Source organism: Nelusetta ayraudi, unplaced genomic scaffold, assembly GCF_046127955.1.
Source record: "Nelusetta ayraudi isolate G7.1 ecotype Tasmania unplaced genomic scaffold, CSIRO-AGI_Nayr_v1 ptg000090l, whole genome shotgun sequence".
NCBI classification, from domain to species: domain Eukaryota; kingdom Metazoa; phylum Chordata; class Actinopteri; order Tetraodontiformes; family Monacanthidae; genus Nelusetta; species Nelusetta ayraudi.
The window spans coordinates 2,637,283-2,662,727 of NW_027466140.1; the positions used below are offsets into that span (position 1 = coordinate 2,637,283).

A 25,445-nucleotide genomic window follows, 5' to 3' on the forward strand; every position below is an offset into this window, starting at 1 on the left:
ATCAGTAATCAAAAACAGGCAGCTACACCTCTGGATTACACAACACACAACAAGCACAAGCCTGCCTCACACTGCTGCGGCTACTGCTCAGCTTATTAAAATGCAAAGCTGCACTCGACCCCCTCCCATACCCCTCCTACCCCCCACTCACCCACCCACCCAAAAAAAAGTCTGCGCGCCTTTCTTGACACACATTCACAGAATAATCCCACACAAAGGAGAAATGGAAGAAAAACAAGCGGCCAGCTCTGGGTGTGGGGACGGAGAAGGGTAGAGGGGAAGCAAGACGTGACAAAACACAGGCGAGGGAGGCAGACGACCGGTAACATTGGAGGGAGAGGCACTGTAGGGAGAAAAGGAGGGGGTGGAGAGAAGAGGAGGTGGAGAGAATCTGGGGGGGGACAACTTAAAACGGTGAGAACTGTGAGGCTTTGGTGAGTTCTCAGAAAGAGCCGACAGAGCCGGAACGCAGGAGAAAGACAGAGCCGGGAGCTGGAATATTCATCACTGACGCCAAGGTAGAGTAAACCACTCTGAACACTTCGCTTGGAGGTTTCATCTCCACTGTGGAAGTGCTTTTGATGACACGCAAAGCGCAAAAGTTGCTTGGTGCGTATTTTTAATTAATCGGGGTTTGGGGGCATGAAAAAGAGAGCTGTGACAGTCGTTTTGAAAGTGAGCAGAGAGCTTCAAGCACATTGTGTTTGGATTCAGTTTTGGGTTCCCACACAACTCACCTGGCTTGGTGCCAAGAGAAATTGGACGTGATGTGGGGGTTACCTCAATAGTTGTAGTTTTTTGTCGAGAGCTCAGCATTTATTTATCTAAAAGTGTTTACAGGATGGAGAGAAGGATATTGCAAGTGATTGGTACACATGAGGCAAATTCCAGTAAAAACGTCCAGTCAAAACATTAGAGTGAAACCTTTATCAACAAGCAAAGAACTTTTTTTTATTATTATTATTATATCTTAACAGGCTTACTCCATCTTTTTGTTGTTTGAGGAACTTCGCATGCCCAAACCAAAGTGAATTGACAAATTCTTCCTCCATTACAAGTGATTGTGTGATACAACCTTAAATGGTCCATCAGTGAGCTGCTGATTTTTTAAATGTCTGGAAAAACCTTTTTTTTCTGTCTTCAGTCTTGGGGGAGCAATAATCTTAAAATATCTCCCCATCTTTTATACTTGTGGGTACTGAGTCCTCTGTTTAGTAATAGTGGTTTAGGTTTGTGACTGCCACAGCAACAGTTCACGCTTATTGATTTCGGCTTATTTATTTCAACTACCACATAATTTCAAAGTCATTAGAACACTGTTGAAAATGTTTGCAGTGAAAATTATTTTTCCCCTTTTTACCTATTTTTGGCAACATGCTGTCAGTTATCTGTCAGTTATGGCTGTGGGATATATTTTTCTCATGTATGTCATTTCTTCATTTCTGCCCACAGCCATGACATCACTGGGCAGGAACCTGACGACGCTTCTCCTTTTTCTGAACCTCTCTCCCTTCCTCCTCCACCTCTTCACTCATGCTAACTCCGTCAAGCCTCCCGTCACTCGTAAAAAGATCATATACATGACTGGAGTGGACATAGAAAGTGAGTACGACAACGATGACCACAGCTCTCCCCCAGAAGTGGTGTTGCCTGCTAAAACCACAGTTCTCAGGAGGTCCCAAGAGTTCTGTGATTACAACTCTTGCCTGGAGAATCAGGAGCCCTGCACCCAGATTTCCTCCAGAACCGGGTGTCTCTGTCCTGGTGTGAGTGGTCCTAATCAACTGCCGCATGCTCCACGCCTGAAAGAATTCTTGACCATTACTGAAGGAGAGCACATTGGGAGCATCGAAGTCCATTGGTGTGCGCCGTCATCTGTGGTGTCTAAATACAGAGTTGTGGTTGAAAGAAGCAACAGACCGGCCCTGGACTTTAGCCACGTTTCACGGCGAGGGATGGTTGGGTCTCTGGAACCTGGAGATAAGGTGTGCGTGGAGGCAGTGAACAACGCAGGGAGTAGCAGTCCATCAGAATACTCCTGTAGCCGATATGACCGTGATGCCCATGTTTCTGACAGTAAACTTTTGATTGGACTGATTGGAGGAGGCGTCGCTTTGCTTATACTTTTAATTGTAGTACCTGTGATTCTTGTCAAGTACAAAGCTTACAAAAAAACGAAGAACGGCGCTGGTGATGGACTTGGTAACCCATCTTTCAGCACAGGAGGAACTCTCTGATCCAGAACAGTTCTCAAGAGACAATCCAACTCCACTGTCACTAGCGGACCCTTGAAATGGGAGCACTGTTGTCTACTGTCTTACAACTGATGCATTATTTAGTGCTACGGTTTCAGGAACAGGTCCGCCTGGTTCTCCACAACATTTTTTGTTTTGTTTACAGTCCTGGTTTGAGGAAAATTGTTGGAAAATTAGGAATTATTGAATAGTGATGACAAAGCAGGGTTGAGTAGGTAGTATTTTGCCATTAACTCACTGGTTCTCAAACTTTCTCTGTCACGCCCCCCAACTTTCTCTGTCAAGCCCCCCCAAATTTGGGGCCAGAAGCCCCAAATCTGATGTGGCTGTGTCTTGAGGGATCCCGATGAACCTGCAAGTGGTCCCATGTCTCTAGGACAAAGTTGACTTTTGACCCCATAGACTTGCATGGCATTAGGGTTAGCGATAAGGCTGGAATTAGGGTTAGGGTTAGGGTTAGGGTTACTTCTGGAATTAGGGTTAGGGTTTCGGGGTTCCTCATGGGCTAGAAGCCCCGAATTTGACGTGGCTGTGTCTTGAGGGATCCCGAAGAACCTGCAAGTGGCCTCATGTCTCTAGGACAAAGTTGACTTTTGACCCCATAGACTTGCATGGCAGGTTTATTTGCTGGCAAATTAACCACTGTAGTCTGAGTGCAGAGTTGTTGCTGTTGGGTTTATATATATATATATATATATATGTATATATATATATATATATATATATATATATATATATATATATATATATATATGAAGGCTGATTTCAAGTGTAAATATGAATGATTCTTAAGATATACTGACTTATTTTAATTAAAAAAAAATGCAACTTTGTCTTTGTTTTTGTTTTTGTAAAAATAAAAACAATTTCACAAGAAAGCCTGTGTGCATTATATTATCATCTTTTGAAATGGTTATCATTGTATCATTATGCTTATGCTATCCCAAATACGAAAGTAAAGTTAAGTCCTTCGTCTTTGCAGCTAAAAATATTAACTGTACCACCAAAAACATATAGGATAAAATAATTTGCCTGTCAAAACAGGAAAGGTTCTTCAGAATTAAATGTATATGCTTGACAAAATAGGTAGCGCCTGTCGATATTGATTATATGAAGGACTGGGATTATACCAGCTGTCTCAATTGATGAGTGATTTTGTCTCAATTGATTTTGAGAGGGGTGACCATTTTAAGGTGTGATACGTTCACAATATGAGACGAGAGAAAATCAAACGCGAAATGTATGGATTAATTTGTAACTTCCAAGTTTACAAATCTATATGTTAGATTTTATTTTGAAAAGCTTGCGTCGGAAAAGCACCTCCATTGGCTCATAGCTGCCAAATTCCCGCCTTTTGCAAAGGTCTAAGCCAATGGTTATCTGCGAGCAAATTGAGGAAGTGTGGTAACTGGAGCGGAGTTTTACTGACGGTCAATAAACCTGGACAGTCGGCAGAGGTGATCACACGTTTCTTTTCAATTTCTTGCCGATATCATGGCGAGCCCAGGTAAGCTAATTATTATTATTTTTTAATTCATTCACCAACAGAAATTACTTAACAAAAAACCTGCCACATCGATTAGTTTAACTGACATTAAGCGTCTTTAGTGTTGTTGGCAAACTTTGGCCTGCGCAAAATAAGACAACACCTGTTTTAGGTGCCGCATGAAGTATTAAAAAAAAAAATTACAACGTATTTACGAATTGTGTCAGTCATTTGAATACAATTCCAAAGAGTGACAGAGTTGCGGGCCAACGGTGCAGCCTTTTGACATTCATTTTTGCGTTATTGCCAGTTGTTATCTTGAATGAAGAAACAATTGTTGAAATATTTAACGTTATAACGGCACTCATTATGACTCAGCAGAAAACAAAGCCTCGATTGGCTCAACCCGGAAAATATCTCCCCGGGGGATGTCAAGGGTTTCCAGGGCAATTGCCTGAGCTAACAAAATAACCAACACTGTCTATATAATTCAGTCTGTGACTTCCGTCTCATTAAGGTTTACAATAACCTTTTATTGCTTACTTTCAAAAAATACTGTTTTACTTTTTTTAAAATGCAACTATGTCAATAGGAAGTGCAGGTTAACATTATGAGCAAATGCTTGTTCAACTTTCAAGCTGCTTGAAGGTTGTCTGTTCTCTCTCTTATTACCAGCCAATGTCATCACCTATGAGGATTTGAAGGCACTCCTGGAAAAGAGCCAGAATCTCCTGTTGGTTGATGTTCGTGGCAAAGAGGAAGTGGATAAAGGACGTATTCCCGGATCTGCTCACATCCCTGGTAGGAACATTTTAAATTATTTTCCCAAAGAAAAATACAACCAATGCTGAACTAAACAATGTCTGAACCTCATATTCCTGCTCAATTACTGCTATCACTCATTCACTTTCAGGGCTAATCCTGTGTCAGCGAGTTCAAACACATTGATGCCAGTGTCTGTTTTATTCAGTTGATACAGTGGAGGCTGCATTTTCACTGGAACCGGAAGAGTTCAAGGCAAAGTATGGAGTAGCAAAGCCACAGCTGGACGCACCAGAGTTGGTTTTTCACTGCCACATGGGTGGGAGAGGGGGAAGAGCCACCGAAGCAGCACGCAAACTCGGCTTTACCAAGTAAATATAAAGTTACTATAGATTCAACACGTCATGCTTTTTCCTCTTTTTTCTGAGATGGATTTACCCATAAAGGGTTCGACATTTTGGCAAATCCTATCCAAATACACAGTAACATATTTCTGCATCTTGTTATTCTAAAATTGTTGTTCTGTCTCTTCTTTCAGTGCACGCAATTACGTCGGCGGCTACAAGGAGTGGTCTGAGAAAGAGGGGAAATAATTTCGATTGAAGTGAAATCTTATTTCAATGTTCAGAGTTATACAATTAAAGTAACAAAACATAATTGTGTTCTTTTTTTATACTGTGTGTTTTGTATGTTTGTATAACTACATGAGAAATAAACAATAATAATTTTGTTTCACCCATAAATGTATATTTATGTTTGCAGTTTGTTTGTTTTTTTACGCGTACCTAAAAGAGAAATTCAGTCAAATGTTGGTAAGACAGTACAGTTACACAGTGTTTTTTGTAAGTTACAAAGTATCTAAACTTAACTTAAACAGGAAGGGACTTTTATGAGATTATGTTCTCAGAAGTTTGCATGAATTAAACGCATTTTTTAAAACCATCTATTCAATCATTATTTGACCTTTATTTTTATTTTTTTTATAGTCATTTATCTTGCACAAAAGCAGAGTACATCCTGGATAAGACTCTAGGTCATCATATGGCCAACAGAGAGACAAAGATTTTATACTCACACTTAGATGTATACCCAATTTGAAGTTGCAAATTAGCCAAATGTATATGTTTTTGGGCTGCGGGAAGAAGCTGGAGAACCTCTTCATAGAACGACGAAGGCCAGAAATCCAACCCTCAAACTTTTTTCGCTGAGATGACCTTATTGAGCAACAATGAATCACTGATAGGTAAAGAAAAAAATGTAATGTATAGAATGAAGAAGTTATAAATTAATATAAAACACCATAATTAAGTGTGATGTTTGTTTTTGTTTTTTTAATTAAAGAAAACACAACTTGAATTTAATTTTTAATGTGTCTGTAGCCACTTTACCTCAGTTACCTACCTAAGTTATTAATCTTCCGGAAGTCGTAAGATTCGGTTTCCCAATTAAAAGGTGTCAGCTTTTCTTGTGCGGACAAATCAATCGCAGGTGCGCGTTGACAAAAGCTGCCTGTAAAAGAAGAAATGTTGAAAAAGATACAACAGGTAATTCGCCATGATAATCCATGATGATTTTCTAAGTGACTGTTCAAACTTCACGTCGTGGTTAGAAGTGAAAAGTTCGTGTGAGTTCATTGTAAACCGAGCACACTTTTCAGCTAGCCCGTTAGAGTCATTTCTACAGTAGCTGGGTGTAGCATTAGCTTGCCAAAATGGAAGTTTGTGATTTTTGATCATGTTTCAGGTATTACGGCTTGTGATGCTTTTGGGAAAGCAAAGACAAAAAGGTGGTGCCAAGCCAGCAGGGGGCCTCTTAGTTCTTGTGTGGACAGAGACAGAAGCGTCTGCCCAAAGTCTCAACTGCGCTGGTATGCAAGCCTGGACGCGCTTTTTCTGGGTTGCTACAGCAACTTTTTATGTTGTTGTTTTCTTGTAATTCAGAACAGTTCCTCTTGACTTGACATATAGCCGAGAAAATACGCCAAACTAACATCAATATGTATTAAATACAACCACAGACTTTTCCTTAATAATTATGTCACGTGACTCCCATGTTTCAGCTAAATTATTTTGTATTGATTTAACATTTCAATCGATTTTATTGCAGTCACTGACATGTTTTCAAGTTGTGCTGTCATGCAAATGTTCTTGAAAAGTTGTACAGACCCATTGGACAAGATGTCACAGCCTAAATGTTGTCTCGGTATTTACGTCTAGGTAATTGTATCTTAATAGGTGACAGTCGTTTGTCTGCAGTCACAAATATCAATACTGTATATTTGAAACGAGCATTTCCTCAGACAAATTCAGCAGTGCATCAGCCAATGCTTTTGAAAAGCTGAGTGAAGTGCACTAACATACAAACATCTTGTATCTGCGCAACAAGTAATGTTATAATTTTAAACAGATGTAAAAGAATACAATTGGGTCGCATTGGGGTTTTTGAGGGCGGGTGAGGGTAAGGAACATCATGCTTTTAGTTGTGTTCTTTCTCTAATTTATACATACAGTTAATCTTTAAACCTCACTGGAGATTTCCACATGGAAAGAATATCTTAAAGAAAATCACACAGTATTGTTGCCCAGACTTAAGGCTGTTTAGGAAAATTGTGACAAAAGTGTTTCGTTTTACTGAGGTTCTGGAACCGTTCCGTGTTCTGGGAAACTCTGCACCGCTTTTATTATCTGTGTTTTTACATAACTAGCACTCCAGCAATGTCATCGCACACCGCTGTGCTAGAGCTGCATTAACATTTCTGTTGCAGTCGCCACAGCTGGACCCTGGTGCGCAGGAATTCATCTGGAAGCTCTCCAACGTGGTATGCATTCACTGCACACAAATAAATGTGGCCTCTGTGCACAACATTATCTACATGGTTTGTTTCTGCTGCATTAGAGCTGACAGATGTGAAGGAGAGTGCGTTCCCCGCCATGTGGCCGTGTCCGCAGTTTGACCCAGAGGAGCTGCGTGCGTTCACTGATGTTTACGGACACCTCAGGTTACTCCTGTCATTTCAGGTGCGTTTCTTCCTGTTATTCTGAACTTGTTTTTTGTTTTTACAACCCATCCTGCCTTGTAACTAAGACAAACAGTGAGGATGCACTTGTAGTAACTGACAATATTCTTTGTTGGCTTCAAGGAAATAATAATAATAATAATAATAATAATAATAATAATAATAATAATAATAATAATAATAATAATTGTTGTAGAATATAAAACTCAATTTTTGGCCATACACCATTTTTTATTTGAAATTAAAAATGAATAAAACTGTCATACATGAAATAAATATTCATCTTTAAGTTTTAAGAGCATCACTATACAAATTGTATACATTGTTATCATCATTATTACTGTTTCAAAATGCATTCCTTTTCAGAGGAACTTAATAATATGCTCCAAAACTATAACGCTGTAACTCAAGACTCCTGTTGCAATCAGCATCATATTGATGGAACATTATCTCATATAACCTCACTGAGCTGTAGACTGCCTTTCTTGCCCAATAGTTTTAAGCACACATGATGATAAAGTTGTGATTTAGGCAGAAGCGTATTGCCACACAGGAAAAGCTCAGGTTTTATTTGGTTTCCCCTTCTCCTCCCTTTTTGTCCTGAATAAACTTTCAAAGTTTCTACATATCTGTGCACTCTGCAGACAAGAGATGAAACTTATCTTCCTCCGGAGTGGCCAGCTCACGCAGAGGCTTTCTTCCACACATTCACTTCAGCCAATGCAGGGGTAGGAGGTGGTTACTTTTGTCACACATTGATAGCATTGCCTAAATGTTGGTGGCAAAACTGCAGCTGTTGTCATTGAAACAGATTGAGACCCACCTCAAAGTCAAAAGCAGTCAGCTGACCATGCAGCAAGTGTTTAGGTGAGACTGACAAACAGACAACAATCAGTCTTTTTTTTTTTTTTCAAGCCAGTAAATAACATCTTGTCACTTGTAAAATGTACAAACATTTTGACCGATTATTTAAAATACATTAATTTATACATTTAAAAATCAATGATTCATGATGTTTTTGTGTGTTCAAATTGAATGCTCCATGCAATGCAAACTCTCTCTCTCTCTCCCTCCCTTTTGCTCCCTTTCTGGTCTTGTTAGAAATACTGCTAGCATTCTCTTTATATTCGAACAGGGCAGATATTAGCAGCAAAGTTGTACGGACCAAGCCTTCATTGATCTTGGATGTAACTTGCAGGAATCGGTCAGTAAAGTCACTGGTACTCCTCGTCAGAAAAAGAAAGCTTTTCTTTTTCCTTATGTCAAAGATAGTTGAAAAAAAAAAAAAAAAAAAAAAAAAAAAGCTGCTGTGTTTTCTTGTGTCCATCAGTTTTTATTATTATGGTCCAGTCTTTGCTTTAAAGGCCCCCAGAGCTTTTGAAGAAAGGACTCCGGTGTCACGGAGGGCACCCCGTCCTTGGGGAGAGGTTGCTGCTCAGTATCCCGCCAGAAGCCATGGACAGGGGCCTGTTTAGTGAGCTCAGCGTCCTGCCTGTCACATTCCTCAGCCCATGTACGCTGCAGTACCCCAACCTGGCAACAAGACTGACTCACATACAAATATCCTTTTGATCATTTTATCCCAATTCAACTGGAGATTGTGGCTGGCAGAATCTGCGGTGGCTCTCGGTTCCTTTGTAAAGGAAGCTGGTGCAAGTTCAGCTGGCGTCCAGAGACGGTGATGCACTGTGTGTTCTGGGACTCTTTCCAAGTCAGCTGTGAAGATTTGCTGTGCGACCATGTCAAGAGCTGGACAGGCCAGCAGACACTGGAGACAGAAACACACAAGATGTCGAGAGGCCAGTCGCCATAAATACAAAGTGCTGGGAATATGATCCACAGTTTTAATTTCCCTTCCTTCAGAGTCACACATGTTTTATGTATGTTTGTGTGTAGCACAAATTGCTTCGGCCTGAACACAAATCAGTTTACTGCTCAGCCCTTGTTTCCTCCCTCAACCTGGGTCTTGACATTCCAGTTATGACCTAATGAGTGAAAGGACTATTAGATCCGTTAAAACACGTTTTATTTCCAAATGGCCTCGACTCATAAAAACACAGATTGAAGAAGTTTGTAAGGTGTGGTGGGAACTGCTGCTGGACTCCCGATGCCTAAGCTTTGAGGTGACCTTCCTTGACTTCTCCTGTGTCCATGTGTTGGTTTGGGGCCCCAGTAATGTTCCTGTCGCAGTCCACTCCGCCTTCCTTCAGGAGCTGCCCACACATCTGGACTGTGAGAAGCTGGGTCTGCACGGCCTTCACTGCTCCTCGACCAAAGGTAGAGAAGCAAACGTTGATTCTAAAGTCAGATAGTTGCTTGTTCCTTGGGCCGTTGTGGTTTCCCCTGCGAATAAATTGAGCACCAAATAGATTGAGTTCCTCTGTACTTAATCCTGTCTTATATAAGCATCTCTGTCAAGTATTTCATTCCATGCTTGTTTCCTGACTTTCTGGCTTTAGCAAGGAGTTAATTTGAACCAAGTGTGTGTTTCTGTGAAAGAGCACACCCTGATCCAAGGCTGCAAATTAAAAAAAGAAGGCTTTTTAAATTCCTGTGAATTTAATTAAGGTGATTAAACCAAACAATGACTCAGAGGCATGGGTGTTAATCATTAACTTAAAAGCCCTTCATGCCAAAACTCGAGTAAAGGGGCTTCATGACTGAAACCTTTTTTCCCCACCAGCCAAACATTCATTTATTCATCTTCCATACCCGCTTATTCCCGTGCTCAGGGTCACGGGGGTCTGCTGGAGCCTATCCCAGCTGTCATAAGGCAAAGGCAGGGTACACCCTGGACAAGACCAGCCAAACAGTTGTCTCTATATTTCAGGGGACTGCACTGCAACAGCCATTGCTGGAACCTCTAATGCAGAATGGTTCTAGCAGCTGGGATTTGGGTGGAGAAAGAGGAGATTATTTGTGTTTTTCTGCAACACTCTGCTCTCTGCCCAAAGAGCTAAGTGTTTGCATATGCTGCAACGAGCTCTGGTTCCACTTTCATCTTCCCTCAGTAAACCCAATGGGATTTTTAAAGCAGTCAACTTCAATAAAACTGTCCTCGTTCCATCCTGATGCTTTTCTCCCAGAGACTGAAGTGACTCTTCAGTCTCTGAGAAACCTTATTTAACCCGTTTTGACTCGATCTGGTTTTAAACACATTACAATACAAACTTCTTCTTTCTTTCTTTTTTTTTCATTAAAACTACTCTTTCTCTCTCACTCGAAGTTGTCTATTGTACAGCCGACCGGACGCACTGCTGGGGGAGTAAAGTTATAGTGTCATAAGTGACTCCCTGTTTAAAAATTGGCTGAGCCCTCAGAAACGCTCTTGCCTGATAAGTATTTCTGTCTTTTCTTGTAGATTGTGCAATTAATCCCAGACACAAAATGAAAAAGACTTATTATCGCAAATCACTGGGAGCTGATTCACAGGATTAACAGAAGAAACATGTCTGGCTGCTGGAGATAACAGCTCCTCAGAAAACATTCATTCATGCACAGTATATGTTTGCGCCAGAATTCATCTTCTGGTTTTCACAGCGTTTGGCCATCACATTGGTCTGGGTTGCTGGAATGAATTTTACTGATCTACTTTAAAAAATAATAATAATAATAATAATAATAATAATAATAAGATAAAATAAATCAAGCTTAAGCTCTGCGGTTTTCTTGAACCTGAGCTTGAGGTGACAGTTGTTTCATCATACAACGTTTGTTGAAACGTAGTTACACAAGTCAGGCCAGAGACAGGTTAGCCATCATGTGTAATGGTGCACAGGGGCGTCTGGTTACACTGCGGCAGTTCGAGTTTAATGTCTCGTTGACCCTGACTCAACTGGAAAAATCGCAATTACCTGCCCCACCTGTAGGCGTGTCCTTAATCATCGCAATGTTCTTGTCTTTGTTAAATCCACTTGCCTAACACTTGCGCGCTCTCACTACTTTGTACCATTCCATGTGTATCGTGACAATTGTAAACAATGGTTAATGGCTTGTGCAGATCCTATGGATGGTGTTGGAATAGTTTACACAGTTGAGCAAGATGACTGGGAGGATCTGAAGGAAGAAAGTCATCCCGCAGTGCTGCAGCGCCTCTTGTTGTTTTTGTTCCTGCAAAACAGCGATCCGTTTACCTTCCGGTTTTCTGACATAATGGGTGAGAGACGGATACATGTGCAGAAGTATTGCATATTTTATTTCTGTTCGTGGTTTTATGTTTTTTTTTTTCCCCTACTCTTTGATTCCGTCTCAGCCACAGAAGTGCTTCTAGAGCGCCATCTAGAGGATATTGTGAGCTACAACAGGCAAGCTGTTGTACCATCCTTGCAGACTGAAATAAAGAACGCACTAAAGCTCCAAACCCGCAGGAAAAAAGTGAGTCTGTTTGAAGAGTTTTAAGCAGGATGTAGGTCACATCAGTAACATGATTAATAAACACTTAATTTTTGTTTTTTTCAAGCAAAGACACCAAACATGAGTTGGCATTTATGTTTGTTTGTTTTGTCTCCCTGTAAAGGATCGGGAGAAGCTTAGTACAGCTGCTGAGGTGATCCTCAGCTCATCCATCAGTATTATCAGCTGCAGTACTAATGTAGACTTCAGGAAGGCGTGCCTGGAAAGCATGAAGGTAGGAAAAGGTTTAAAATATAGTGTTGTTGTTGCAAACTGTATTTTTAGCCGGAAAACCTTAAATGCACACCACTTCAGTTTCAAAAACTACTACTCCTACTACTTTTTTTTTTTTTAGGTGGATGACACTCATGAGCTTGCAACATCCCTCCGTGATTCCCTGATGAGGGTGATATCATGGAAATTTGTCCGCCGTGGGAAATGTTACTCTCTTCAGGTGAGTAAATTTTAGTTTTTAATAATACCGGAGACATTTTTAAATTATGACTCTCATTTTTAAGATGTTTTTCATTTATTTATTTTTATTTTACAGAAGGACGAACATCTTGAGCAGGATAATCTGACCAGAGTGGAAATCTAACAATTTTTCTGTTCATTGTTATGATTATGATTGTTGCAGTTTGTTTGTTTTATTTCATATTTATTGATTTATTAGTTTGTTCTGGAAGGTTGGGAGATAACACTGGGATGTGCATATTGTTCAAGATTACATCCTCACATTTAGAAGTTTGTGTTGTAAATTACAGAAGTTTGTACTTCAATATTACATTAAAAGGTTGTGCTACTTCTTTCACAGTTTCTTCTGAGATACCTCAAAATTGAGTTACATATGACACAAAACTCTGGAAAAGGTTTCACTGAAAAGAAAGTGAAAATCCAGGCGTTTCATCTGAAATTAGGACTGCGGACGAATTTATATTGCCACTAGGTGGCAGGCGATATTTCACTGTTCTTGCCATTACTTACTTCCTCTTTTCACTGCTCTCGGCTTGTGACGTGTGTTCCGGCCGCCAACTCCGACAGCAGTTTTTCGCGGCAAACTCCAGCGGGCTGAAGTCTGTCAGGCTTTGCGTCTCCTTGGTCAATAACCGAACCTGCGGTAGGAAAACGCTCGCGGTCTGCTGATTATACCGCGAAAGTTATTTAGCGTTCGGCGTGGCTATGAGGTGAGGACCAGCTAATGCTAGCGACCAGACTAGAAACACATTATTCAGTACAGTTCGTCAAGTAGCTGCACAGAACAACACAATGGCAACGGTGACCGGCGAGAGTCTCAAAACGGAGCTGGAAATGTTTGGCGTTGTCTGCCAGGACGACTCTGCCCTCGACAAGAGTGAGTAAATCATGCACCTTTTCCGAACGAGTTGTATACAGTTAGCAAACAAGTCGTTGTCATGTATTGTTATGATAGCAATGCAAATGGTCAGTGGCTTATTTGTAAATCATAAGATGTTATCCATGTTGGATTATATGTGTTTAAAATCAGTCATTGTTATTCATCTGTATGGATATTTTCCGATTTTTCATCTTTAATCATTATTTGAATGTAGTTAGGATTGGTAAGTCAGTTGAAATGATGCATGGTGTTTTATCAGTCACTGCAGTGATGTTATGCACAGCTTTTATCGTGAGCTTTCCTTGTGATTTCTCCCATTGTACTGACTAAGCGTCTTTCTGTCTGTCTGTCAGTGGTGGAGCAGTGTATCTGTAACAGGATACAGGCGGATGAGATGGTGTTGGAGTGGGTGGCCTTCAGCACCAACAAGAACGGACTCAAACTCAACCTGGACAACTTGGACCAGTTTGAGCATGAGGTTGCAATATACTTTCTTTCTATGCGTTTGTACGATGAAGTACGATGCATGTTCTTCAGGTCGCTTTTTTTGTTCTTCCTTTGTGCAGGTGCTTAACAAGAGGAAGAAATCCAAGCAGAATGCCAGGAAAGAGGCTTTCAACAGAACCAGAGACATTCACACGATACAAGACTTGTATCCACCTCACCTCAGCAGATTCTATAGGGTTTTACCAGCTTTTAGTTATGAATGCCTGTAACCGCGAGGCCACTGTGTGATTCCATCCTTGACGTAAATCATTTTAGAATTAAAGCCGAGGAAGAGGAGGAGGATCTGCTGGATGCGTATGCCACTCCTGGCAAAGTGAGCCACATTTCCAACTTCATAAAAGGAGGCACAACTGCCGCTGCATTCATTTTGGTGACTGTGTGCGATTTATGCTCTCTGCTATGTGCACAGGGCTCTCAGAAACGAGCGCTGACGACCCCGGAACATCCCCAGTCAAAAAGAAGTACTGCTCTGCTTGCCAGTCCAGGTCTGCTGCTGTCTCCCGCCAGCTTTTCTCCCAGGTATCTTTTACAAAACACTAGCAGTTAGGCAGCCCTACAGAAAAAAAAAAACTAACCGGTGCACAAAAATATACGTCAGGTCACATTTGCATTATTTGGTTTCGCGCTGTAATTCTTTTTTTCCCCTCTCCTTTGGAAGTGCAACACCATCTTTAAAGTACAGCCAGCGAGGAGCTAAAGGAGAAGTGGTGGCCACGTTTGGCTCCGTGCAGGGCACCCGCTGGGCAGGAAGCAGTTCTGGTGTCCAGCTGGAGCTCCTGGAAGGTCCTGACCACTCTCTCCGCACCAGCTACAAGTACATGTTTCAGAGGCTGCGTGATATTCGAAATGGTAAACAAGCCTGTCTACTCTGAAATTAGCTTTGGAGTGTTTCCTTTATCTGCGTGCAGCTATTAATCTTATCTGCCCCCCCTATACTGACTGATATAAAAACTAAACAATCACTCGTTTTTTCCACTTTGAAAAGTATTGACTGAAAAGATAGAAGACATCGGGGAGTGTCTCAAGTCTCACTTCAACGTAGAGGAGTTCTCTCCCGTTTCTCTGCCTGCACAGGTAATGATGTGCTACCAAAGTTTGTTTTGTTTTGTGTTGTTTAGTCACCCTTTAGTTTTGGACTTTTCACCCTGATTCATAACTGCACAATTTCATCACATTCTATAATTTCATCAACTTCTCGTCTGTTCACCTGCAGGACAGCGTCACCGTGTTGGGGCAGATTTGCTGCGACAGTAACGGTAAACTGAACGCCCAGTCCGTCCTCTTGGAGGCGGGGCCAGAGCAGGGCGGTCAGCAGGTGCCTGTCGACCTATCAGAGCTCAAAGAGTACTCTCTGTTTCCTGGTCAGGTGAGTGGGATGATTGCTGTTCTTGTGGTGTTGTGTACACTGAGCGGTGGTCTTTCCTTTACCTGTGCACTAAGCTGTGTGCATCAGGTTACATGGCCACCAAGAGCAACAGAGCGTGCCAAGGAGCTGAGCTGCAGGCTCACTCAGCATTCGACCGAGAACTCTGACATCCTCCCTGTGAAGTTCTGTCAAGTCTGTGCGAAGCAGCGTGGCAGGAAGTAATGAACGTTTTCTCTTTCTGCAGGTGGTAGTGCTGGAGGGCATGAACACCACAGGGAGAAAGTTGATGGCCTCCAAGCTCTACGAGGTTAGCTACATTTGTTGACATGCTTAGGACGTTAATGAACATTACCTGAATTTTTGTTGGGTTTTTTTGCTCAAACTCACGTTTCTTCCAGGGAGTCCCTCTTCCTTTCTACACCCCTGATGTGAAAATGGAGGAAGATGAAGGTAAAGAATAACTGTCAAGTTTAAGTTGTACTTTGCTTTGCTTGAAGGACCTTTATAATGTTAAAATCACTCCACCAACATTCTCTAACATAAATAAGTGTCATAATGGACAGTATAGTGAAGTAGTACACAGCTGTGCCAGGTGTTGATCCCGCCCTCTGAGGCTCCTCCTCCGTCTTGGAGACAAATAAAGTCCAACAACGTGTCGGTTCTAGCTGCAGGCTTGAACGTTGCTTTTTCATCAAACAGAGTGCAAAGTTTGCTTTTGGCAGGTGATCCATTCGATTGTCCATTAAGTTTTATGGACAATCGAACTGCGCATGCAGACTTGCAAACTTTTAATAGCGTGACTAACTGTAACTGTGCAGGCTACTGACGGAGGTGAGTGTTTTCTCCCGCTATCACGACAGAGCCTGTGATGATCCTGGTGGCCTGTGGTCCTTACACGCCTTCAGACAGCCTGACCTTTGACCCTCTCCTCGACCTAATAAACGTGATCGTCAGGGATCGCCCTGATGTCTGCATTCTGGTACAGCCATGTCTTTCTGATGCTTCTGTCACCATCAGGACTCCAATGTCTGTGCGTTGGCTTTAATGGAGTTTCTTTCTCTCTGCAGCTAGGACCATTTGTGGACTCCAAACATGAACAAATTGAGGTATTTTTGGATAACATATTCTTTTTTTACCCCAGCGGATATTCCATCCGCGGTGGTATAAAATCAAAAATAAAGTGGGATGTAGAAAATAAAGCTTTTAATTTCATGTCCACTTTATTCTCTTGTTTTTCCCGATAGAAAGGTCAGGTCACAGAGACATTTGAGGCCATCTTCTCCAGATGTATTGAAAGCATTGTGGACGGCACCAGAAGGTTTGCCTCATATATTAACTGCTTTAAAACCCTCGCATCCCTGCTCCGTTCTTTTTAACACTTTCTCATCCTTCCACCCAGCACTGGCTGTCAGCTGGTCTTCGTGCCGTCCCAGAGAGACATCCACCATCACCCCATCTACCCACAGCCTCCGTTCACCCTGCCAAGCCTCAGCAAGGACCATGCTCAGGTCAGACATTAAAACATGTCAAATCTATCCCCAGTTTGAAGGAGTGAAGGTCCTTACACAGTGAATTTCCGAGGCAATTAATTAGCGACTCTGTTGTTTCTCCTTCAGCGTGACAGAATGACAACCTTTATTCGCTCAGTGAATTGTATATGCATATTCGCGTCGTGCTAGGTGTGTACAGGAAAAATGCATTTTCACGTCACTTATTTGCGTCTCTCCCGTCTATTACCCAGTGTGTAAGGACCTTAAGGCAGCACAACCAGCAAGTGTTAGATGGTGTTTGTTTTTTTTCCCTGCATTCCTGCAGCGGGTCACCCTGGTCCCTGACCCCTGCACCCTGCTGATTGACGGCGTCACAGTTGGCTTCACGTCCACCGACATCCTGTTCCACATGGGGGCAGAAGAGATCAGCTGGTGAGAAAAATTCTGTGCTAAAATAGTTTTTTGGGTTTTTTCAATAGCTTCACATTGTTGTCATGTGTATGTTATTTTATATTTTTAACCAATCAAATACTGTGTTGAAAAGCACAAAAACACATTTACAGTTTTGATGCCTGGTTAAATATATCTGCAAATGTCAGAACTGTACTTTGAAATGTTCTGTGTTTGCAGCGGCACCGGGTCAGATCGATTTTCACGCATACTGAAGCACATGCTGACCCAGAGGAGGTAGGAGTTCTTCCTGAAAGAGTTGCATTATGACTCCAGCAGCACATGAAGGAAAATATCATTGATGGAATTGTTTCCATGTTTCAGCTTCTACCCACTTTACCCGCCGGTGGAGGACGTGAACATGGATTACGAGAAGTTCCAGTGCTTCGGTCAGATGCCGCTCACGCCGGACGTTCTCGTCCTTCCCTCCGAGATGCGTTACTTTGTTAAGGTGAAGAAAGAGTCGAACAAGCAGGAGATTGTGGCCTACAAATAAAACCAGATACACGTTTTGTCCTGTTTTTAATTCACTATAAAAGCTGCCACTCTTGGACTGCTACATTGCATGATCATTGTGTAAAGTGCACGATTACAACAATTTGTAATTCTGCTTCTGCAGGATGTCACCGGCTGCGTGTGTGTCAATCCGGGGCGGCTGACCAAAGGCCAGGTGGGCGGCACCTTTGGCAGGCTGCTCATTCGCCGCAGCGGCCGGTCAGAGGACGAGAAGAGGACGAGTCCGTGCCTGGCCGCTCAGGTGGTGAGAATCTGAGACGCCGGAAGACTTTCGGACACCACTTGTCGGCAGAGACGAGTTGTTTCAACCTGGACCAGTTTTCAGGCAGCTGTGAACGCTGAGCTCTGCCCACACACCTATGTAAGATATGTCAAAACAGTTCCTTGTACTGCTCAGAATCACTATTTTTATATGAGAAATGTAATGGAAATTGTCCCTCTTTCTTATTCTGTAACGTTTCTCTGTTTTCCCCATAAACAGTTTCACCCTCTGTACTGCGTATATATTGGTGTTTGCTAAAGCACTGCCTGAATGAGTGGCTCTGTTCAGAGGAAACAGTTATCTCAAAAAAAAAAAAAAAATTAGCTGAATAAATGTTCAATTTGGTATTTATGAGGTGCAATGTCAGATTGATTTCAAATGTTTTGTTCAGTTTTTCAAAGGAATTCTATAAATTCAGATCGTCATTGTCTACATTTGTTTTCAATAAACTGAATTCAGGGTCACATGTGGAAAGTGTTGCCCCCTTTTTTTTCTCAGGTTTGGAGAGACACAGTGTGTACATTTAATCATAGAAGTTATCATACTCGTCGGAGTCACAGGGATCATCCGTCTTTGCAGTGTCCACCATCTTCACTTGAAAACTCTGCACTTTACAAAAGGCTGCAAAGGAAAAGATCAAGGTGAAAGTTGTCAATGTCAGCAGCAAGTGTAATAAGAAGTGGTACAATTCCTAAGACCAAAACAAAATCTTCATTCTGCACAAAACCCAGTGAATCCTCTACCTTTTGTCGTCTCCTTTTCTTCCTGCTCCTCCCTTGAAGAGGAAGTGAAAGATGAGGAATAATTCAAATTATTTTGGTTTTCAGCTGCATAAAAACCCAATTTGCAGCATAAAAACCCAACTTACAGCTTATCCTCGGTTTGTTCTTGAGGTGCGAGAAGATGCTCAATATCATCATCTTCATTATCATCATCATCACTGGACTCCTCAGACTTTCCAGATGTGCTCCTGTCCTCCTCATCATCATCATCCTCATCCTCATCATATTCTTCTTTATCTTCTGGAACATTGTGCAGCTCTTTGGTCCTGGAAGGGGCAGGAATCTCGATGGTTTTAGACGGCTCTGCTGTTTCGGTGTGAAATCATGACAACTTTCAGTGATCTTACCTGCTCTGTGGTGATATGATGCTGTCGTCTGAGTCGCTCTCCTCCTCTGCTTGGCCTGATTCACTTCCATTCTGTTCCTCAGCCTCCTCATTCGCCTCCTCCTCTAGGTCCGACTCCTCCCTCTCCTCCACTTTGTCTTCACCTCCATCACTCTGCCCCTCATTCCCTTTTTCTCTCTGCGGAGATGTTGGAGGCCGACTTCCTTTCTCGTCATCACTCAACCTCTCTGACTGTTCCACCTGATCGCCCTCTTCGTCTGACTCCTGCTCCTCCATCTCATCCTCTGCTCGCTTCTCTTCTTCATCTGTTGAGTTCTGTCTTTCCAGAACGTCCTCAGTGTCCGGTTTTTCTTGCGCTTCATCTCCACTGTTCTCATTCACGTCGCTGTCACTATCTTCCACTCCCTCTCTCAGAGGTTTCTGTTGCTCCTCCTCTGCTTTTTGTTCTTCTGCGCTGACCTCTTCACTGCTGCTACTCAAATCTCCACCTACATTTTTAAAATTTTCACTGCTACTTTTTGGTTTCTCCTCCTTCTGAGATCCTGACTCCTCTTTACTGCTCTCGCCTTTGTTACTCTTGGAGTGATCTTCCTCCTCCTCCTTCCCCTCCTCCTCCTCCCTGTTTTTGTCCTTCAGTGCCCTGTTTGTCCTCGCTACTTCAATGGCATGTCCACCATTTTTTCTTCTTCTCATGCTCCTGCTAATGCCCTCCTCTGATGAGATGCTGTTGTCTGATTTTTGGGACACTTTGCACGGTATAGCAGTGATGGTGACACTGGAGGTCTTAGATGAACTAAAAAGGGGGGAATCCATAAAGTTATTATAAAGTCATGCAATCACAGTAGGAACAAGAAAAGTGTGGTTTTCAGCAAGCCAACAATTAGAACATTTCCATATTGACAACAAAACATTCCTAGTTGGCAAAATATGGAGTAGGGTTGACCAGAAAGTCCTTAAAAACGTTGCTATGGAGTAATGCAAGTCAAGTTGAATCACTCACTCCTGGGAGGAGCTTCCTTTTCGGTTTGAGGAGTGCCACGAACTTCCTCTTTTCTCCTTCTTACTCCTCTTGCCATTGCTCACCTGACTGGACTCGCTGCTGCTCTCAGCCGGTATGTCAGACAAACGAACTGGACATGAAAATAAAACAGCATTGTTAGCTTGGGAATATGCTGAAAGTAGAACACCGTGGAGACTGCGGGATTAGCCTGTTGTCTTTTTTCTCCTACCTGGTTTGTCATCAAGCTCCTGCGACAAATGACTGCCGCAGCTCCTGCTGTCGCTCCTTTCTGTCTTTGAGCTTGATGCTCCACTCGTCTCAGTCTGCAGCGCCTGCCTCTCAGCACGACCATCGTCCACATTAATTTTATCCCACAGAGCATCAGGGGCAGAGGGGATTCCAGCCATCCAGGACCAGGGGGGGTCAGACTGCAGAGAGGCCTGATCTGGTCCATTTTGCCTTCGCCACGTCTGGTCATTTTGCCCTGTTATGGAGGCAAAGTGGTGCTGCTGGGATGGTTGTGAGGGTGCATTGACTGGACACCTCGACTGAGGTTGAAGGTGGCTCAGCCAGGTTGACTGGGTGAAAGGGAGGCTGGATGAATGGTCTTGGTTGTAGCAGGCTTGTGAAGTCAACAGCTGATCTGCAGAGGCCTTCGCCACTTCATCGCTTGTGTTTTTCTGGGAAGATTTGATTTGCTCCTCCATCCTCTGGAATAATGTAAACCAAGAAGTGTACCACTTATAACTAGGTTGCTTTCTGGCACCTCTGACAAATATGGTAGCGTTAAGATAAAACGCACATGCGGGTGTGCTGTGTTTGGTTAGTACCTTTCTCAGAGCTGCCTGTCTCCTCTCCGAGAGTTGCTGCTGCCACAGGGGGTATCTTTCATATTCCAGGTACCTTTCATATTCCATCTGCAGGGGGTAAAAACAAAGAGAGGATGTTTTCACTTCTTTTAGATCATCTATATTCTTGTATATCTTGTTCATTTCTGTGTGTCTCTGCACCCGAATGGTCCTCATGGAAGCACTCAAAGTTAACATGGATCTCAGTGTGTCCTGGGCTTCTTCAAACTGGTGCAGCAGCTGCTCGTTGTGCAGTTTAGCTGCAAGCTCTCTCTTCTTCAGCTCCTCTAAGTGCTGGAGCACTGAAGTGCTACATTAGGAAAAAAAAACAAACGTACATTATAGATAACTTTCATGGACAACAAACATTTGGATGTCATTGTTGACCCTTTCATGGTAACAAAATAACTTGCTTCACACTACAGGAACACAGAGGTCAAGCTGCAAGTTATCTATAAGGAAATTGCATTGAGGTTTCAAGACATAAAAATTTTACCTGTTGTTTTGACTGCGCTGTCTTTGTTTAGTGAAAATGTTTCTTTCCATGCCGATCCCAAATCCAAGAGACAGTGAATTCTCCTTTGGTGCGGCCATGACTGAAGGTTTGCACACAGAGATTATGCGAGATTAAGGTCTGAGCGCAGTGGGGGGTGGGAGCTGCTGTCAATCCATGAGCACAGCGATCTCTGCTGACATCAGACAGAAAAAGTTGTTCTAAGATCCATATACACGTTGGCCTCATATGATGATTATTTCAGATTTCAGCATACTATTGAATTTACATCAATTTTCTATGCCAAATGAAAAATGTTAATCAATTCTAAACAGCAAAATGGGCTGTTAAAATGACACATTTTTATAGAATGAATTACTCTGACCATGAAAAATGCAAGCAGCTTCACATAAAAATAAATAAATAAATAAACATCATGCCACACTGAAACACCATTTTACCAATCAAAGTGGTCAAAATATAATATTAATTCAATTCATACAATTCGGGGGTTTAGCAAGAAAAAATATAAATGAAGGCTTGGAAGTGATCAGAAAATTGCAGAGGACACAGGTATGTACACTTGAGGTATTCATACAAGCTACATTAATTAAGTGCCGATTTTGGAGTTTTGGGGTGCAAAAGTAAACTCAATGGTTTTTTTGTATGTCTCTCTAGACATTGACAGTCATACATTCATTAATGAATAATTAATTCGATTGTTATCACAGAATGTAAATTTTATTTTATGTTATTCCTGCGTTTTCTTACAGGAAGGAACGATTCTACGATTCAAAGCGGAACACAAGCCTGTGCTCGTAATTGCACTGGGGATCTACTTCTATGTAGCACCGGCTGTCACTTGTGATACATTCCATTTATAGCGGGGAGACCTTCGTTGTGGGTGAAAGTGTCAGGGACACCGATTGTCATCTGTTCGTATGTTGTGGTGAGTCTCCAGTGAATTCATAAGAGGTGTTATTTCCATCGGGAAGTTTAATTTGTTGTCGTAGAAGAGTCGCGGGGCAACTCGTCTGCTAACGGCGAGGCAGCCCAACCAGTCCTTCCTGTGTGTTCGGCGCCTGGCCAGCCCTGTGTTGTTTTTGGGAGCGCGTCAGTTGGAAGCATGACGAGTTTCTGCGGCAGACTTTTTCGTCTGATTGAGAGGTACGGGCAACATCTGCCTGTCATCCTCAACACCGTGCTGGTATTCTCGATCACCGCGGAAGTGAGTTACCTCGTCGTGGAAGAGGCTCCCCTGGAGGCGGAGCGCAAGAGGACGGTGTGGTCCTACCACTGGAAGACCCTCCATCTGCTGGCCCAGTACTACATGCTGGGGAACATCTGCTGGAACGCCTGGCTCTTCGTCAAAACCAACCCCAGCATCAAGGGAGTGTTCCTGGAAGGAGATGGCATGGGTCTGGGCTGGAGGTGAGCACTGGGATTCTCAATAGTTTTTGTGGCACTACACTCACTCACCCACCTGACCAGTTTAGGTCTACAGCAGACGAGTAAGACTCCTAGAATATGACATGGTTATGAGGTGTGTTTTAGTTTACACTTCTGCCATCAACACAAATGAAAGACTGAATAAAATCCAATGCTGATTGAGCTGTCAGTACTATTTGTCGAGCGTAGTACTACAATTAAGCATTGTTTTATTGTAAGTGGCTATGGTGAACTTATTTTGTGTTGTAACAAATAGTGACTATCTATCTATCTATCTATCTATCTATCTATCTATCTATCTATCTAAGCATGTCCTCTAAGCCCATGAAGCCCACGAAGCACCTTGACACCACACTAATTCCAAATACCAGAAGAATCTGTCAAGTAAAGAAATATGGTTTGCTGAGTGTGTGGTTGAAAAGTGCAAGTGTTGGTTGTGGAACACGTTACACTGATGTTTTTGTTGCAAGAATAGACACAATGCAAACTATTGGGACACACCTTTGTGTTGCGAGCCACGCCGCAAATCCGAGTGACTTATTTTTCTACACAGGTACTGTTATGTCTGTGAATCCCACACTCCGCCTCGGTGCTCCCACTGCTACGACTGCAATGTGTGTGTGCTGCGGCGGGACCACCACTGCGTCTTTTTCGGCCAGTGTGTGGGCTTCCGTAACTTTCGCTACTTCCTGAGCTGCTTGCTGTTCATGTGGTGCGGGCTCCTGTACGCCACCCTGATGAACGCAGAGGTCTTCATCGTCATACTGAAGGAGGGTGTGACCGTGCATAGCGTCCTGCTGCTGTTCGTGCCGTGGATCATGCTGCTCTCAGGTAAGATCTGGCTTTTCACTCATAGTTTTGCTGTGGTCTTTGATCTCAGACTGTCTTGTCTTGTGCGCATGGGTAGAATATAACTGATATTTAAGGGTTTGTTGCATTAAGTTTATGCTGGTCACAATCACTAGATAGGTTTGAATTTAATTTGACTGTTTATTGCAAATGTCAGAGCATCTCCAATCTCAAAACATAAAAATATCAAACTCCTCAGTGTGTTTTGAGATTGTTTACACCTGTACCTCTATGTGATCAGAGCAATCAAAGTACTTTTGAGGGTAAAAACAAGTTGACATTGACTGTGGAAAAGGTTTTGACACAAAACCAAGGGAGGCTCCACCATATAAACCAATGCGGCTCTGTCCCTGCTTCTCTATAGGTCAAGTCTCGGCACGTGCGTTCACCTTTGCCTTCATCGCGGACACGTGTGTCGTGGGCTTCTTGTTGGTGTCTGCCTTCTTCTTCTTCCACATTGCCCTGATGGTTCGGGGACAGACTACCCGGGAGTGGTACTCCTCCCGTCGACCCTACAATCTCGGAGTCTTGGACAACCTGCGTCACATGCTGGGACTTCGCTGGTATATCAGCTGGTTCTCTCCTCTCATCAAATCACCTTTACCTGGCGACGGAATGAACTTCAGAGTCACTGGATCGCTGGAACCCAACCGATAGCGATCTGAGAATTTCAACATTAACCATATATTTACTTTGACGTATTGAAAACAGCCGAATGAATTATTTCCCCAAGAGAAGATGGCAGAGGAGGCATGAATATTGTCTAAGACTTTAAAATGTCACTTTGGTATTCTTTTCCTGCAGTAAATGCTGACACTTCTCTGCTTTGCATTGATCGAAAGCTTTTTGATTTGTTTTTCTTTTTTGTTTCCTGAGCAGTCAGTGAGACCATTCTCAGAGTATTTCAGCACTGATCCACTTGGAATATTAAGTAAATGTATTTTAACATCACCAAATGCAGAATGTATTTTGTAAAAAAAAATAAAAGAAAAAAATAATAATTCCTGTCAGTCATCTGTCACTTGGGACAATTCCTCCAAATTACTTTCATGCCTTTTTTTGTCTGAATAAAGTGAAAATGAAATGGTTAAACCCCTTTTTATTCAGTTTACAGAGACTAATTTAAAGTCATTTTTGTGCACTTGATTTTTATTTATTTTTTTACCTCCTCTTAATTGTTTTCCATGATTCAGTGTATTTAAACTGATTCAGTCTATTAAGGGACGTTACAGTCCAAACTTGCTGTTACCACATTATGGCCACTGTTTTAGACAATGCGTTCCAGTTCTCTTTGGTCATATAAATTGTGATTGCCAAATATTGAGCTGTTACTGTGTTTTTGCTGTTAGTATACTAGGAATCAAGACACTTGCAGATTTTTACAGTATTTTTGATACTTTTGCATTGAATTTACAGTCAAACGGTTTTATTTATCTCTGTTGCACTGCACGTTTGTGGATCTGATTCACATTGCCTTAAAATTAAGGGAAGATTTTTGGACACCTTTTATTTTGCCTTCTGACACTGTTGTGCATGCCACATTGTCCAATGATGTTTGGTTCGAAATACTTTAGAAATTGTATGTTGATTGAATGTTTAATGCTTTTTAAATGTGTTTTAATAAATTGCGTCTTACCCTGGGAATTATACATTCACGTCATTAAAGTTAAAAATCCATACCTTACATTCAGGGTTTTGTTTTTTTTTTGCTTATTTGCTTGTCTGTGTTTTTGTTTTGTTTTGTTTTTTGAGAAAATATAGAATTAGACAAAGAAGAAACTGCATTTCCAGACCCTAGAAATGGAAAAAACAAAAACAAACA

General features: G+C 42.2%; 6 protein-coding genes across 6 annotated transcripts; 5 read left to right on the forward strand and 1 right to left on the reverse strand.

Annotated features, from left to right (window-relative positions):
* Positions 1–326: 326 nt before the first annotated feature.
* Positions 327–3,338, forward strand: LOC142901741 (leucine-rich repeat neuronal protein 4). The gene is made up of 2 exons (XM_076046360.1): positions 327–518; positions 1,453–3,338. Exon 2 carries the CDS (start codon positions 1,455–1,457, stop codon positions 2,235–2,237), a length of 783 nt encoding a protein of 260 aa, XP_075902475.1. The 5' UTR covers positions 327–518; positions 1,453–1,454; the 3' UTR covers positions 2,238–3,338.
* A 283-nt stretch (positions 3,339–3,621) lies between these two features.
* tstd1 (thiosulfate sulfurtransferase like domain containing 1) lies at positions 3,622–5,441 on the forward strand. Its single transcript, XM_076046362.1, has 4 exons — positions 3,622–3,762; positions 4,417–4,542; positions 4,712–4,874; positions 5,042–5,441. The coding sequence occupies exons 1-4, from the start codon at positions 3,750–3,752 to the stop codon at positions 5,094–5,096; spliced, it is 357 nt and encodes a 118-aa protein (XP_075902477.1). The 5' UTR covers positions 3,622–3,749; the 3' UTR covers positions 5,097–5,441.
* A 323-nt stretch (positions 5,442–5,764) lies between these two features.
* Positions 5,765–12,717, forward strand: top6bl (TOP6B like initiator of meiotic double strand breaks). The gene is made up of 14 exons (XM_076046359.1): positions 5,765–6,047; positions 6,247–6,370; positions 7,268–7,321; positions 7,399–7,520; positions 8,164–8,247; positions 8,331–8,386; positions 8,655–8,723; positions 8,884–9,079; positions 9,673–9,796; positions 11,520–11,675; positions 11,772–11,893; positions 12,036–12,146; positions 12,267–12,365; positions 12,462–12,717. The coding sequence occupies exons 1-14, from the start codon at positions 6,027–6,029 to the stop codon at positions 12,507–12,509; spliced, it is 1,386 nt and encodes a 461-aa protein (XP_075902474.1). The 5' UTR covers positions 5,765–6,026; the 3' UTR covers positions 12,510–12,717.
* A 202-nt stretch (positions 12,718–12,919) lies between these two features.
* On the forward strand, positions 12,920–18,322 carry pola2 (polymerase (DNA directed), alpha 2). The gene is made up of 18 exons (XM_076046358.1): positions 12,920–13,262; positions 13,619–13,743; positions 13,832–13,917; positions 14,028–14,085; positions 14,182–14,291; positions 14,431–14,621; positions 14,758–14,846; positions 14,986–15,138; positions 15,383–15,445; positions 15,537–15,588; positions 15,999–16,117; positions 16,206–16,244; positions 16,383–16,456; positions 16,538–16,646; positions 16,954–17,060; positions 17,259–17,315; positions 17,403–17,529; positions 17,698–18,322. Exons 1-18 carry the CDS (start codon positions 13,178–13,180, stop codon positions 17,848–17,850), a joined length of 1,797 nt encoding a protein of 598 aa, XP_075902473.1. The 5' UTR covers positions 12,920–13,177; the 3' UTR covers positions 17,851–18,322.
* LOC142901701 (uncharacterized) lies at positions 18,042–21,516 on the reverse strand. Its single transcript, XM_076046318.1, has 9 exons — positions 21,329–21,516; positions 20,995–21,142; positions 20,815–20,901; positions 20,214–20,694; positions 19,985–20,114; positions 18,986–19,777; positions 18,725–18,904; positions 18,600–18,631; positions 18,042–18,477 (listed from the first exon to the last, which is right to left on the reverse strand). The coding sequence occupies exons 1-9, from the start codon at positions 21,424–21,426 to the stop codon at positions 18,380–18,382; spliced, it is 2,046 nt and encodes a 681-aa protein (XP_075902433.1). The 5' UTR covers positions 21,427–21,516; the 3' UTR covers positions 18,042–18,379.
* Positions 21,517–22,153: 637 nt separating this feature from the next.
* zdhhc24 (zDHHC palmitoyltransferase 24) lies at positions 22,154–25,307 on the forward strand. Its single transcript, XM_076046569.1, has 3 exons — positions 22,154–22,756; positions 23,328–23,605; positions 23,988–25,307. Exons 1-3 carry the CDS (start codon positions 22,452–22,454, stop codon positions 24,278–24,280), a joined length of 876 nt encoding a protein of 291 aa, XP_075902684.1. The 5' UTR covers positions 22,154–22,451; the 3' UTR covers positions 24,281–25,307.
* The last annotated feature ends 138 nt before the right edge of the window (positions 25,308–25,445 follow it).